Raw genomic sequence first — 14,123 nt, 5'->3', positions numbered from 1 at the left:
TATTACTAACTTCCAGTACTGGTAGTGATTTACAGGTCCTGCTGTTGCGGCTGCTAACGGCTGTATTGCACGCGCCATACGCTCTGCTCGGTCGCGCTGGGAGGCGTTTCCAGAAGCCCTTCTCTCACATTTCGTGATGAAATTGACACTTGTGACAAGTACAACAACGTCCCCGCTTGCACTTCGCTCTGTCAAGACACACTCACCCTCTAACAGCGGCCAAGGACTGCGCCGCCGCGTTCGGCGTCCCCGCCTTGACCGACTGGCAGGGTTAGGATTCAGCCCAGTTCCCCACTATGACACCGTGAGCCAGTCCCCACATTCTGGTGTTTGTACAGCACGCGGGGGTCGAAGCATTCGGTTTCATCGCCGGTCTCCGCCCACACCCTCGTAAGAACAAAGGATCAGTCCTCGGATTTCAGGAGTACAGATGGCTGAAGTACAGTGCTCACATGAGAAGGTATGAAATCTCCGATGCCATTCTGCACAACGACCACCATTCCTCACCCAGAAGATTAGACAAGCTACAGCTAATTTCAGTAAACGTACCCATGGAGGACCAACTGTAGGGGTCCCAGAACTGCCGTTTCCACAGACAGCCTGGGACCATTAGCACCTTTTATAGACCTAAGTCAGCAGTCCAGACATTATGAACGCTCTGACTCTGGCAGGAAGGTGCAGCGAGAGGGGAGAGGTACATACATGTTTCAGGTTTCTTGATTTGGTAAGAAAAACCATGATCGGGGGGGAGGGGGGGGGGGCAACGTGTACTCAGGACAGAAATGCAGAGCACTGCAACTCTGGGAAGCAAGAAATAGGTCAGTTGCACATTAAAAGAAGGCAACTGGATTTGTGTAACGTGTGTGTGTGTGTGTGTGTGTGTGTGTGCATGTGTGTGTGTGCACGTGTGTATATGAATATGTGTGTGTTTAATTTCTTTCAATATCCTGAGTTCCTACAATACACTCATCTTTTCTGCCAGTTCAGTCTTAAGGCCTGTTCTGCCTCCACTCAGCTGAAAACACAAAGGAATCTTCTGTGTTCGACTGTGTGAAGGAAAACCGCTCGAGGGACATGCTGAAGTATACCACCAGCTTCCCTCCAATCTGAACCGGCCCCAAACATCCAAAACACACGGCGTCCTCTGCAGCAAACATTCGCTCATCTCACCGTCTTTACCCAGTCTTCCTATCACATTTTAGATCAGGGTTTGAGGAAGATGATAGGGTTTTTTTTACACATTTTTTTATAAAACTGCTAGGCACTGCTGAATTTCCAAGGCTTTTTCGTCACAGATCAAAAAGCAAAAAAAAAAGTTGCTGCTCTCTCACAGACCAAAAACATGTCTGCATTTCTGACCAAATAAATAAACGGTTCAAAAATGAGAATGACTGCCAGCGATTCCCTTTCCGGCCTGCTGACACAACCTGTCCCGCTCACTCAAAAAACGGACCTGCTGCAAGGAGACCACAACAACAAGTCAGAAGGCAGTCTTAGCTGAAAGAGTCCTTTCCTGCTCTGAACCCTCCCACCCTCCCCCAGCCCCCTAACCCCCACCGACCTCCAGAACGTGGAACAAACCGCACCCCTCTCAGGCAATGATCTTCTGGGGAATATCTATGGAGGCCTTGAGGAAGATGGCGTTGTCCCGGATGTAGTTCCTCTTCTTGATCTCCTCGTGGGAGATGAACTTGGGGTAGCCAAAGCCAAGCGTGCTCTCGTCCAGCGAGTTGCGGGCGGTGGAGCTGGGCTTCTGGAAGTTCTTCCAGTTGGGGTCGGGGTTGAAGGTCTCCGTGATGTGCTGGGGCTTGGAGAGCGAAGGGTCGCTCTGGTCCAGGATGGAGAAGGTCACCTTGTAGGAGAAGGGCCACTCCAGCAGGCTGTCGTACTCGCCCGGCAGCACCCGGATGTAGATGGACAGGTGGGTGCCCTCACCGCTGCCGTTGCCGTTGAGGAAGGCCGACACCTGGAGCCGGTAGCCGTAGCGATGCGAGTAGAAGGGCGGGCTGAACAGCTCGTGGTTGCTGCGCAGCTTGGACTCCTGCAGCCGGCGGGAGTAGTCGGCCAGCTTCCAGATGAGGACGCCGTCCTGACTGACGGACAGCTCCTCCAGCTCCCGCCGGAGCTCCAGGATCTCCTGCCGCTGCCGGGTCACCAGGTTGCACATCATGGTCAGGTGGGACTTGGTTGTGTCGTCCAGGTGGCGGCTGATAGCCAGCTTGGGGCACTGCCGTAGATGGAGGGAAAAGGGTAAAACGTTGTCATTGTCTAGTCTGGAAGAGAGCCTACGCCTATGTGCTTGTGTTCTTGTGTAGACTGTGGTCCTAAACAAAATGTGCATTAGCCCACTCACAGCAGGGGCCACTACACAGTTAGCCCCTATGCTAATGGATAGGCAGTAAGCACCTAGGCTCTTTCAGTTCTTTATATCTTCAAGGCTAAGCTGTGCTCACTACCAGTCCTGATGTTCACAAGTCGTGCTCATACAGACATGAGTAGGAGGAAGACTCTTCATGTGCAGCGCAACAGGAGGACTTGTGGCCAACTGACCGGCCACTGGGGGTTGATGGTGTGCGAGAAGTCAGAAAGGAAAACTACCCTTGAGGGAAGCTCTCGTTAGGCAATGCTAGAGCTAACTGTAACTCACCCTGAGGGGTTGATATCAGATTGAGGGGCCCATCTACAGGATGAGCTATCCAGCAGCCCCTTATTTGTCCATTTTTATCGACGTGAGGACAAATTCTGGAGCCTGAAACATACTGATCTGCCATGAGAAGCTCATTAAAAGATCTGAATGTTTGGCACAGCGCTGCTGGCCATCTTTTGTTCTCTTGGACGATGCAGTGAAATTCCGGATGTCTGCTCCGTACGTTTGCAATTGTACTCGTCCTCCACATCCTCCCGTTTTTGACAGGGGACAGGAAGAGGCCGGCGCTCAGAGAGCGAATCGCGCAAACCAAACAGCAAAAACACATGTTCCACAACAGCCGAGTTTACAGTGGACATGAAAGGTTCTGGGACGAGGCCGCGGCAGGAAGTGTGCTTCTGGTTAAGGCTGGGCTCCCAGGCACCGCGTGGGAGGTGACCGCGCGTGATTACAGGGAGGCTCGGGACAGTTTGGAGCGCATGGAAAATAAACGCCGGGGAGGGAGGAATGAAACAAAAGACAGTAAAGCAAGTGGAAAAAGCAAAGCTGGCGTGTACACACATTCATCAGAGCGCTGCATAAACAGGGGATACTTCTAAACAGAGAGAGACAGAAAGAAAGGGACAGGGGAGGAAGACACAAGAGGAGAAGGGCAGAGGAAAAAGGAGAAAGAGACCAGAAGATGGGGGGGATGATACAGAGAAGGAAGGAGAGAGGGGGTGGAAAGAAAGAGGCAGAGGGTGAGGAGAAAGAAAGGAAGAAGGAAGGAGAGCAGGTGAGAAAAAGAGGGAGAAAGGTAGGGGATAAGGGCAGATAGAGAAGAGAGACAGAAGCAGGAGGTGAAGGAGAATGAAAGGGAGGGAGAGAAAGACAGGGAGAAAGGATAAGGGAAGACAGAGGAGAGAGAGGCAGAAGGAGACAGAGAGAGAGAGAGGCAGAGGGAGACAGAGAGAGAGAGGCAGAGGGAGACAGAGAGAGAATGGCAGAGGGAGACACAGGAAGAGAGAGACTGAGGGAGACAGAGAGAGAATGGCAGAGGGAGACACAGGGAGAGAGAGGCAGAGGGAGACAGAGAGAGAGGCAGAGGGAGACAGAGAGAGAGAGGCAGAGGGAGACAGAGAGAGAGGGGGGTGGGGCCTGAGGTTTACCCTGTGTTTGCAGCCGGCGTCCTTAAAGGGACAGAGCACCAGGGCGCTGCAGCAGCTCTCCTTCACGTGGGCGGCCAGGTCCTCCCGGGCGATGTTGGGCGTGCCGCACTGGTTGGGGCACTGCACCGGGAAGCGCGGGCAGTGGTACTGGTGGTTCTGCGAGATGACACGCATGAATCAATATGTGCACCAGTACTGAACCAAAAAAAGCACTGGTTTATTTCCATATTTATTCAACATCCCAAACCACGGTTTTGAATCCACAATTAAATACTGTTCATGCTTGGCAAACAGCATGCTCTAATGAAAAAAAAAATCAGGGCTTTTACAACAATTTAAGAAATGAAATACAAAAGTTTCAAAAGACATATTATGCAACAAAAGTGACAAGAACTGATACACTTGTAAAGTACACTTGTAACCAAAAACGCATAAAACCTTCTTTCTTTCCGGTTTCCTTTGAGTGGCTGTGAGAAGCGTGCACAAGTAGCGTCTCAGTGTCTGAGTGTCAGCTGAGCGTGATGAATAAAGGCAGTGTGTAACTGGCCAGTGGAGGATTAAAACTTCCCTGTGAGAGGCTGCAAAAGCGGCCAGCGTAATGAAAGGGTGTTGGCAGGGTGGCACAGAGCCCTGGTACTGTATATACGGGGCGGTCCGGATGCAGGTGCTGCCGCGGGGGGCACTGCCAGCCCGCGGCGGCAGGCTGGCACGGTGCTGCGGGGTGGTGAATGGCACCGTTCAGGCAGGCTCGGGCCTAGTGCCACCTGTCTCCGCGGAGCCTGAATGCCACCCTTCATAGGGCTGGGGGAACACTGGCTCCTTATTACACCGCAGACAAGCGAGCTCTCACTGCAGCACACTGACACCTCAGATCCACAGGGCCTGCGTTCTGAACACAGTGAGGAAGACCACACGGGAGGGAGGGAACCCCTTACACACACATACATGCACACACAGGCGCACAGAGACACACATACACACACTTTGTGCCAGAGTAAGAACCAGCCCTGCCCGGCCCCACGATATCACAGTAAATATTAAAAACATTTTCAGGGCTGAAGAACAGCCCCCGGGCCCACGCAGAAACCCCCACGGGCAGGCCGCGGACGCGGGCGAGTACAGGGGGCTCACCTGGATGGTGTCGAATACAAACTCCTTGCCGCAGTACTTGCAGGGCTGCGTGCGTTTGGGGCACTCAGCCACGCTGTGCTGGGCCAGCAGCCTACGCATCATACGAGCCCCACACTTATTCTCACAGTACACACTCTCCTGGGGGCAGATACCCTGGTGGTTCTGAGAGAGAGAGATGGGGAGAGAGAGGGGGAGGAAGAGAGAGACAGAGAGCGAGGGAGAGGGAGAGAGAGAGAGGGAGATACTGTAAGTGGACAGGCCAGCTGAGGTACGGCCTGTACCAGGGTTAGTGCAAGCCTACATCTTTCAGTCTTTAAGAGTTTCTCTCGTGGATCAGCTGAGGTTAAGGGCCACAGTAAAGGATATGTCAGAATCCATCCTAGGGATCAAATCCACCTCTGCCACATTTTCCTCCTCATTTCACATGCAGAGAACAACTACAAATGTGCAGTGCACTTCAATCCCTGCAAAGCACTCTAATCACCATAAATGTAAAAATATGGAACAAGAGAGCCACTAAAAAACAGGAAGTCAGGTTACAATATGTACTATGCAACAAAATCGAATTACTTGACTTTACAGTGTATATACCAGCGTGCATAAACTGTTTGCCTCCAGAACACATGCACCATGCACATAAAACAACAGATTAAAATGCATTAACAAGATCATACACAGCATTAAAGACTGCTGCATTTACGCTATGCGCCACATCATTTATATACATGAAAAGGCTTGTGGCCGGAGGCAGCTTTTTCCTAAGAGCGTGCAGCAGTGGGCCTGCTGAGTTTCCTCATTACTGCCGGAGCCCTGAAGGCCTGCACGTGATTACAGCAGCAAGCTGAGACACAAAAGAGTGCTGTGGGTGAGACACTGGCTCCCAGCCTCCTCCCTCTCTCTCACTCACTGCTCCCGCAATAGATACACCTCAGTAACCAAAAGGCCACTGAATTAGCCCGCCCGTCGTGCTGGGCGACTCTCCCACAGGCTGAATGGCCGTGTTGGATCAAGCACACGGGCTACTCGCGATATTCTTAATACCTTATTACCAACAGCACGTCCTGCTGAAGTCAGGACGGTGGAGCTGCTCTCTATCTTCGGCCGAAGACTAAAAACACACCTGCTTACTCTGCATCTTGGCTCAGCTACCGCTGTACTCATCGCATTTATTATCGGCATATCTACTCTACATATCTATCATTATACGTAGAGTATACATCTTAAATCTCCCCTCTTGCAGCTAATAGGGCGCTTAACGTTATTTTGGAAGGAAATGTTCTGGCAACTGTTACCAGTCTGGATGGTTTGGCATCTGTTCCGCTTGTTGCCTGAACCCTGGTGTGAGCACTTTCCTGAGTCGCTCAGGATACACGGGTCTGCTTAAACGCGTAGCGGTGTCGGCCCCCTTCCGGCTTTGCCGGCGCGGTGACGGGCGACGCCGGCGCTCACCTCGTAGGCCTCGCCCGTGAACTCGTTGCCGCAGAACTCGCATTTGACCTTGCGCTTGACGCAGTCGTACTGAAGGTGGTCGGGCAGGTCGCGGCGCGTCAGCTTGGCCGAGCAGCGGTTGGGGCAGGGGATGACGTTGAAGGCGCAGGTGGAGAAGTGGCCCTGGAAAAGAGAGGAGAGAGAGGGAGAGAGAGAGAGAGAGAGAGAGAGAGACTCAGAGACCACACCACGAACACAGGAAACGTATGACTGACAGACAATCATACTCAACAATACAAGGGATCATGGGTAGAAAAGATATCCAGGCCAGCAATGGCACAATTCCTAGCCTGCTGGTCCAAAGCATAGAATCAATGGAAACAAGCCTGAGGACACACTAGACCAGCACGGATGGCTGGGGTGGCAACGCTGAAGGAAAACCCAGCTAGCCCACATTGGCATCCTCACGCCCTCTAGCCCACAGCGTGCTGCCGGGCACGGAGCAGTACCTGCAGCTGCTTCATCTGGCCTGTCCAGCGGCAGCCCTCCTCGCTGTGGATGCAGCGGATGGCCAGCAACAGGATCTGCTGCTCCAGCTCTGGGTCAGGGTAGATCTGCAGGGGACAGTGATGGAGACAGCAGGTTAGCTTCTGTCTCTCTGTGAGGAACAACACTGTTAGCCTGAGGGTCTCTCTGTGAGGAACAGCACTGTTAGCCTGTGAGTCCCTCTGTGAGGAACAGCACTGTTAGCCTGTGAGTCTCTGTGAGGAACAGCACTGTTAGCCTGTGAATCTCTCTGTGAGTCTCTGTGAGGAACAGCACTGTTAGCCTGTGAGTCTCTCTGTGAGGAACAGCACTGTTAGCCTGTGAGTCTCTCTGTGAGGAACAGCACTGTTAGCCTGTGAGTCTCTCTGTGAGGAACAGCACTGTTAGCCTGTGAGTCTCTCTGTGAGGAACAGCACTGTTAGCCTGTGAGTCTCTCTGTGAGTCTCTCTGTGAGGAACAGCACTGTTAGCCTCAGAGTCTCTCTGTGAGGAACAGCACTGTTAGCCTGTGAGTCTCTCTGTGAGTCTCTCTGTGAGGAACAGCACTGTTAGCCTCAGAGTCTTTCTGTGCTGTTTTTTCATGTTTTTTAACATTTAATGTTATTGGCGCTCACTAACATAGCACACAACTGAAGAACACAAACAGGTAATTCCTCTCTGAAATTATGCGTAAGCCTATGTGAGCAAACAAACTAGACCGGGGAGAATTCATTTGCATTACAAGGCCACAAATTACTGACCTCAGACCAAAACCGAAAGTTCTGATTACTGTAAACACGAGTACAGTGCCTGCAGTTCAAATATGCAGATGGCATGAAGGCTCCAAACCTTTCAGCGAGCAGACGTTAGACCTGAGGTGCATACTAACGTAACGATCGTGACAGATTATGCTACAAACCCCCGTTCTTTCACCACCACCACCACCGTGAGCGCGTTCACAAAAATGCAGCTTCATTCCGAACGCAGGCAGTCAGCCTGTTTTCCGCATTTTTTCCCCCCCTCTTCCCTCCCAAAATCAGGTTTAGGAGCAAAGATGGAAAACAAGCCAAAGAGTTTAACCGCAGTGACTCGGGAGTCCTTTTCTGGAGCAGCTGAGTATTAAACCACATGGAGCAGAGCACACATCCAGCGGCCCAGGGGACGTGACTGCAGGACGGAGCCACTCTGTCGTTAGCAGATCAGCCTAATGCTCCTGCGGTATTTGCGCCTGTAATGAAGTCATCGAAGATCTGAGAGAGGCTTTGATTTGTTCTGCTAAGCTGCATGCGGCACACGCTAGTCAGTTTTTCGGTTTTTTCAGCGAGGGGAGGTAGGAAAGACCCGGCCTTCGTTCCGTATTAGCAGCCAAATTTCAGAAGGGGAAATAAACAGCTGCGTGTACACAGCGTGTACAAATGCTCTCTGACTGCTTGGCTCCAGCGCTGTCTTTCTGGCTTTGTCATCTCGGGTTGAGTCATCCCCCCCCCCACTCTCGCCCAGGCTTCCCCCGCGCCCAGCCCACAGCGGGTCTGTTCCCGGGTGCTGCTTAATTAGCGGTGTTCTGAGGGCGGGGGTGGAGGCTCGGGGGGAGGAGCTCGATCTGAGCGCGCTCGTGTGCGGGGCAGGAAAAGCGGACATCTGGAGCTGCGGAGAAGCTCGGAGCAGGGGGGGGGGAGGGGGGTCCACACAGTTAGGGGTTGTGGGACACGTCCGGAGATGAAAGCTCCGGTCTCCAGGGTAGGGGGGTTTGCGCGTGGGGGCGGACTTCCTGAATAAATGCGGTGCCAAGCAGTATCAATGGGAGTCCTCATGAGATGGTGATACTATGCGGTGCTTTCTTAAACACCTGCTGGCCGACCGCGCTGATGGACACGAGGGCAGGAAGTGTAGGTGGGAGACGGGGGAAGCGGGTGAGGGTGAGGGTGAGGGTGCGGGTGTGTGTGTGTGTGTGTGTGTGTGTGTGTGTGCGTGCGCGCGTGACACACAGACGCAGGTAGGAGAGCAGGCCTCCTTCCACTGTTCTTACCTTGGCATAGTCCAAGGGCAATTGGTCCTCTGGACACTTAAAGACCCCCTCACTGCAAAAACAGAACAGGGAGAAGATACATTACATAGCAGCCAATGTAGGAATAACGCTGCAATCAAAGCACCAGCACAGGCTGGATTCAGTTCACTCCTGCAAACAACGCCTCAAACATAATTGCGATGGGCATTAAAATTGATCATCAGGGGGTAAAGGGTGTTTAGGGGGAACGTGTTCACCTGGAGCCCCTTCTAACCAGCGGCAGTTTATCCAACAACTCTGAGTGGAGGGGAACTCCACCTCCTCCTCATAAACCAGGCCCATCCTGCTCCGCTGACTAGATGACTTTTTCTGGGCCATTGGCTCTAACACTTCTGCCCTTTCCTCTCCCCTCACCTTGTCTATGAATTTATTTCCACAATTACAGCTTTTACAATTGGAAAAAAAAAAAGACAGCCAACCTGGTTCTGCCATCATCGATAGATAAAAGGCTCTCTATCTACCTGTCTCTCTCTCTTACCCTTTCTCTCTCTTACCCTCCACTTTTCTCTCCCCCCCTCTTTCTCTCCCTCTCTCTCTTCCTCTCGTTCTCTAAAGAGCGAGCGGAAAAAGGCAGCGCTAACTGGACTGCAGCTATCTTTCAAAGAGCGTGGCGGTTTGGTTAATGTTCTCTGCACTTGCTCTGAAAGCATTGATTTCTTATTTGTCCGCGGGAGCGGCGGGGCTGTCTGTCGAGGCCAGCGGCTCCCCAGATATCCCCTCTCGTCTGCCGCACGACAGCAGATCTCGTTCTCTCACCAAAGTGGATTAAGGACACCAAAACAATTTTTTTTTCCTGTTTTTTTCCAGCAGTGTTTTACGCTCGTCAAAGATCCCTTCTGACTTCTGAACGCGAAACGCTATAACTGGCACTGCGGCCATGAGACCGTAAAACAGACGGCGCGCGAGTTGCCACGGTGATATTATGGGATTTAGCAAAAGCTTATCCCAAGCAACATAGAAAAGCGAGCAGATAAATCTTAACGCAAGGAGCACAAGCCGTCAGTGGATCTGCTATCACTGTTCCTACCCCTCTTTTGATTTCACTAACCAAAGAACAACGGGCTTTTCACTGCCACGGACACGTAGTGAGCGATACAGATCTCATAACTGCGCACAGATCGCACACAACGCTGTTTTGACATGCCGTAAATTCCACTGACTTGCAAGGAAATATGTCTGCAACTTTGGGGAAACAGGCAAATGAAGAGGATCCAGGCAGTTAAAATGGCTTGAAATCGCGTTGAAGGCCTGCATGTAGGCGTATATTTTAGTAGAATGTATATCCATATGTATTTATAATATCAACACATTTTTTTCATTTGGATGACTAAGAATCTCTGCTTTCATAGCCACAAATAGCGCTACAGCACTACAAATAGTCCATTGGAGACCACAATCTGCACAAACCAACACAAAAGAAAACAATAACGGCGATTATTCTATGTATTTAACATGATATACAATATTAATGACGTGAAAATGTTTTTTTGTACTCGGTATTACACCTTGCCCTAAAACGAGGGCACGTGCATAATTAATGACCCATATGTTAGGGTATTTCCTGTGTTATAGGTCACCTCATTTACTCCTAAACAATGAATAATATTTTAATGATTCTTAAGTACTGGAAACCTAAGCTCATATCAGATGTCTAAGAAGGTCTTCAGCCTCCCTTTAAAAAAAAAAAAAAACAATAAATATCCCAATTGTTTGTTTGGAGGGTAACAGCAGACCCCCATACAGAGGAGAGGGAGGAGATCAATGGAGAGTCCGGCTCAGAGGCCTCGTTCACAGCACGCATCTGCCCCCGAGCGCTCGGCTCCGCAGACCAGACAAAGGCTGCTGGGACGGGGGGGTACACAGGGTCCTTTTTTACACAGGGTCCTTTACTGTCAGATTCCCCCTTTCTCCCGACATCACAAGGGTGAAGCCCCAGGCCAAGGGGATGCAGACTGGAAGAACACCTCATCAATGCGCACACACCCCCCCCCCCCTGGCCCCCAGCAGCAAAGCGGAGCGCGTCTGGAACATGGATGCTGTCGTGAAATATTAACCGAGGTAAATAATGGATGAGGCTGGAGCTGCTGGTACAGTGTGGGTTTGCAGGAGGGGGGGTGGAGGGAGGGGGTCAGTCAGAGACAGACCGTGCAAAAAAGGTACAGACAGAACAAGGACAGAGAAAGAGAGAACGGCTCTGGAAGACAGAGATGCCAGCGTGTGTTACGCTGCTGTGGCTTTTGGGACTGGGGGGGGGGGGGGCTGAGTCTGATGACACAAAAGCCTTAGGCCAAAAACTCCAACCGTAACCAGGTAGCTGCAAAAGCTCTGCTTTTCAGTGCTTTCACAATGGCCTGTGTGTGTGTGTGTGCCTGTGTGTTTTATTGTGTGTGTATATGTGTGACCAAAATAACTGCATGCAAATTAGTTACTGCTCTCCGGTTCCAAGAAAACAGGAATAACTGGTTTTCAGTTTCATCCCATGAGCCTGACAGCCTTCTGTGTGTAAGGAGGGGGGGGTTCTGGGTAGGGATTTCAGCAAATGACAATGGCTGACCTCTCTGCCCAAACTCCATAAATAGATTAGCGAAATCAAAGGCTGGTGAATGTGGAAGGAGGCCAGCGCTACCCCCACAGGCAGAGGGACCACAGAGCTCCCATTTACATCCCCGACCTCTTAATCGGCAGGAACGCACAGTCAGGTACAGCAGAGGAGCATGTGACCAGTCACATGAGCTGAGCTCCACTATCCCGGCTCCACTATCCTATCCGCTTGAAAAGCAGGCCGGACGGCCAAACAAAAACAGAGAATTGCTGGCGATGTCACTTCCTTAGCAGGAACCAGAAAGGCTAAAAACCGGTCGAGCCAACGTGACTGAATGCTCCAGGACCGAAGCATTACAAAACTGATATAGTCGTTAAGATGTTGACATGATAGCAACGGAAAAAACCCATTTCCTTCAGATAAAGCACTAAATCGAAAGTTGGATTCCTTGAAACCTGCCCCATTCAAGCAACACAACGTTACGTTATACAAAAATTATACTGTTAATGTGACTAATATGGCTACTACACACAGTCTATTTGCATAGAGAAAGACGCACGCCCATGTTTTGACGGCTCCTTGGCTCGTAGGATTCCCTTACGAGCTCCCAGACCCTGAGGAGGGGCAGACGGAGTGATCTCCAGGACGACGGGGACATCGGGGAGGGGGGGGGAGCTCCCCGTCTGTCAGTCTCACTTACGGATTGCCGGGGGGTGACTCAGCTCCCTCCCGCAGACGCAGTCCCGGCTGGTTAGCACAGCGTTAATAACACGACCCGACACGTTTCCCTCCCCCCTCCCATGCTGGCTCACCGATACCCTTCACCCTATTGTGACATCCTCATATAAAAGGCAAAAAACGAGTGCATAAGGGGGAAAGAAGAGCAGGGCGGGGGTAGAACACAATAAAAGCTGTACGTTTGTTGGCTGTAAAAGGCAGTTGTTCCAGACCCGGGGGGTGACCTTTGACACCCCCCCCCCCCCCAAGTTGCAGTCTCCAAATCGACGCCTTCCTCTCAATTTCTTCACAACAATCAGCATGACGGCACCAAAGACACCTCACAGAGGCTTGGTACGCAGTCGAATGGCGAGCACAGCAAACCAATGAGAATCCAGCGCTCCCGCCATTTCCGTGAACTGCCTTTGTTATGGTTTTGCTGCGATTGTACGTTATTGTTATGCCCTTTAGGTTTCACAGTCCTTGATCGTATAGATTTGCCCTGCATTTCTCCATCAACCCTACTGGAAGAGAAGTTCAACTGGATGAAAGTCTGTCCAAGTAAACAAACAATGAGCAGACTACTGCAAGGCCAAATCCCCCACTTCCTCCTGACAGAGGTGAGTGTACAGAGTCACAGCAGCGAGGCGGGGAGCGCTGAGGTATAGTCTATGGGAAAGACCGCTGGGGCCCATTAGGGCGGTGGGGCAGAAACGCTACAGCGGCTGATGAGCGCGGTTACTATTACCCCTGGAAGGCCTCAGGGGAGAGTCTCTGCCAGCCTTTCTGTGTCGGCGAGCTCCGCAGACCGTCACGGGGCCCGCTGCCCTCCTCGCGCGCAAACGCCCGCGGGACCGGCGGAGGGGCCCGGCCGCTAACCGCACGCGCCCGAGGGGCCCCCCCGAGGCGCTGCGCCACGCCGTATCGTCTGCGTCGGAGCGCCATCCAGGTCAGACGATCGGCCAAATCTGCTTAGCGCTAATTAGGGGCAGACCTCCCACGTGGGCAAAATGGCTTACGCTTCATCAGCTCTTTCCCCCCGCACCCCCCTCCCCAACCCAAAACAGCCCCCCCAATCCCCCAAGCGCAGATTAAAGGGGCTTCAATTTCCACACTGACATTGAAGATGCCACAATAATGCAATGTCACTTTATTAATAACTCCTGAAGTGGGGGGGTTGGGCATAAGGAGGCAGATCCAAGCCTGGCTCAGATTATCGTTGATTGTGAGTCCTAAATATGTGCGAGTGCAGTACTGGATGATTGCACATAAGCCACGTCTCCACTGACCCACCTTCACTGTAGGTCAGCCGTGCTGCTGCAAACTGACCAGGGCCAGACGGCAACTATTTTGGTCAATCCCAGCTTCCATAGTATGCTGGCCTAGAGCCCAGACGAATTAAACACACTTACCCAAAGTGAAATAACACAGCCAGAGGATTTTTCCAATGCTAACACTGAGCTGGAAGAAGGCCTCAGACAGGCATGGTTTCAGCACCGGCCTCAAACAGTAAAATGTCTGCAGTATATCCATACATTAGAAACAGACTATGGGTCTCACATAAACGTTTGGTTTCACATAAACCTCACTCAGAGTATGTGTATGGTTCATGCGTGTGCCTTTAACATCACTTCTGTTCTTTTCACCGTCTCCTTCTTTCTGTTCCCAAGGTCTCTGTCTCTCTGCGCTAAACCTTTGCCACTTATCTAGATCCGTCCTGCAGCCCTCTGATTTTCCTCCTTTGGTGGTGAAACCCATTGAACTCGTGAAACAAAGGCAACCTTTCAGTAAATCCTCCCCACTTCCTGCGCGGGATTCCTGGATTTCCATGTTCCTGCGGTGCTGGGCTCTTGAGTGTCGGGAGAACACAGGAAATCTCATTTCGTCTTGGGAGATGCTCCTTAATCAGCCTAATCCAGCT

At 51.6% G+C, this 14,123-nt stretch overlaps 1 protein-coding gene across 1 annotated transcript in view; it reads right to left on the bottom strand.

Annotated features, from left to right (window-relative positions):
- Window positions 1-1,548: 1,548 nt before the first annotated feature.
- The window catches only part of LOC135263389 (TNF receptor-associated factor 4-like), a 34,002-nt gene continuing 21,427 nt past the window's right edge, over window positions 1,549-14,123 (bottom strand). The window contains exons 2-7 of the mRNA XM_064351343.1: window positions 8,905-8,956; window positions 6,864-6,968; window positions 6,376-6,537; window positions 4,927-5,088; window positions 3,796-3,951; window positions 1,549-2,227 (exon numbers count right to left, since the gene is read on the bottom strand). Coding sequence (XP_064207413.1) covers window positions 1,592-2,227; window positions 3,796-3,951; window positions 4,927-5,088; window positions 6,376-6,537; window positions 6,864-6,968; window positions 8,905-8,956 — 1,273 coding nt within the window. The 3' untranslated portion in view covers window positions 1,549-1,591. The remainder of the gene's footprint in view (window positions 2,228-3,795; window positions 3,952-4,926; window positions 5,089-6,375; window positions 6,538-6,863; window positions 6,969-8,904; window positions 8,957-14,123) is intronic.

This window comes from Anguilla rostrata, chromosome 9 (genome assembly GCF_018555375.3).
Source record: "Anguilla rostrata isolate EN2019 chromosome 9, ASM1855537v3, whole genome shotgun sequence".
Lineage (NCBI taxonomy): Eukaryota > Metazoa > Chordata > Actinopteri > Anguilliformes > Anguillidae > Anguilla > Anguilla rostrata.
The sequence above is the reverse complement of the archived record's forward strand: the minus strand, read 5'-3'. Positions and strand labels throughout refer to the sequence as shown.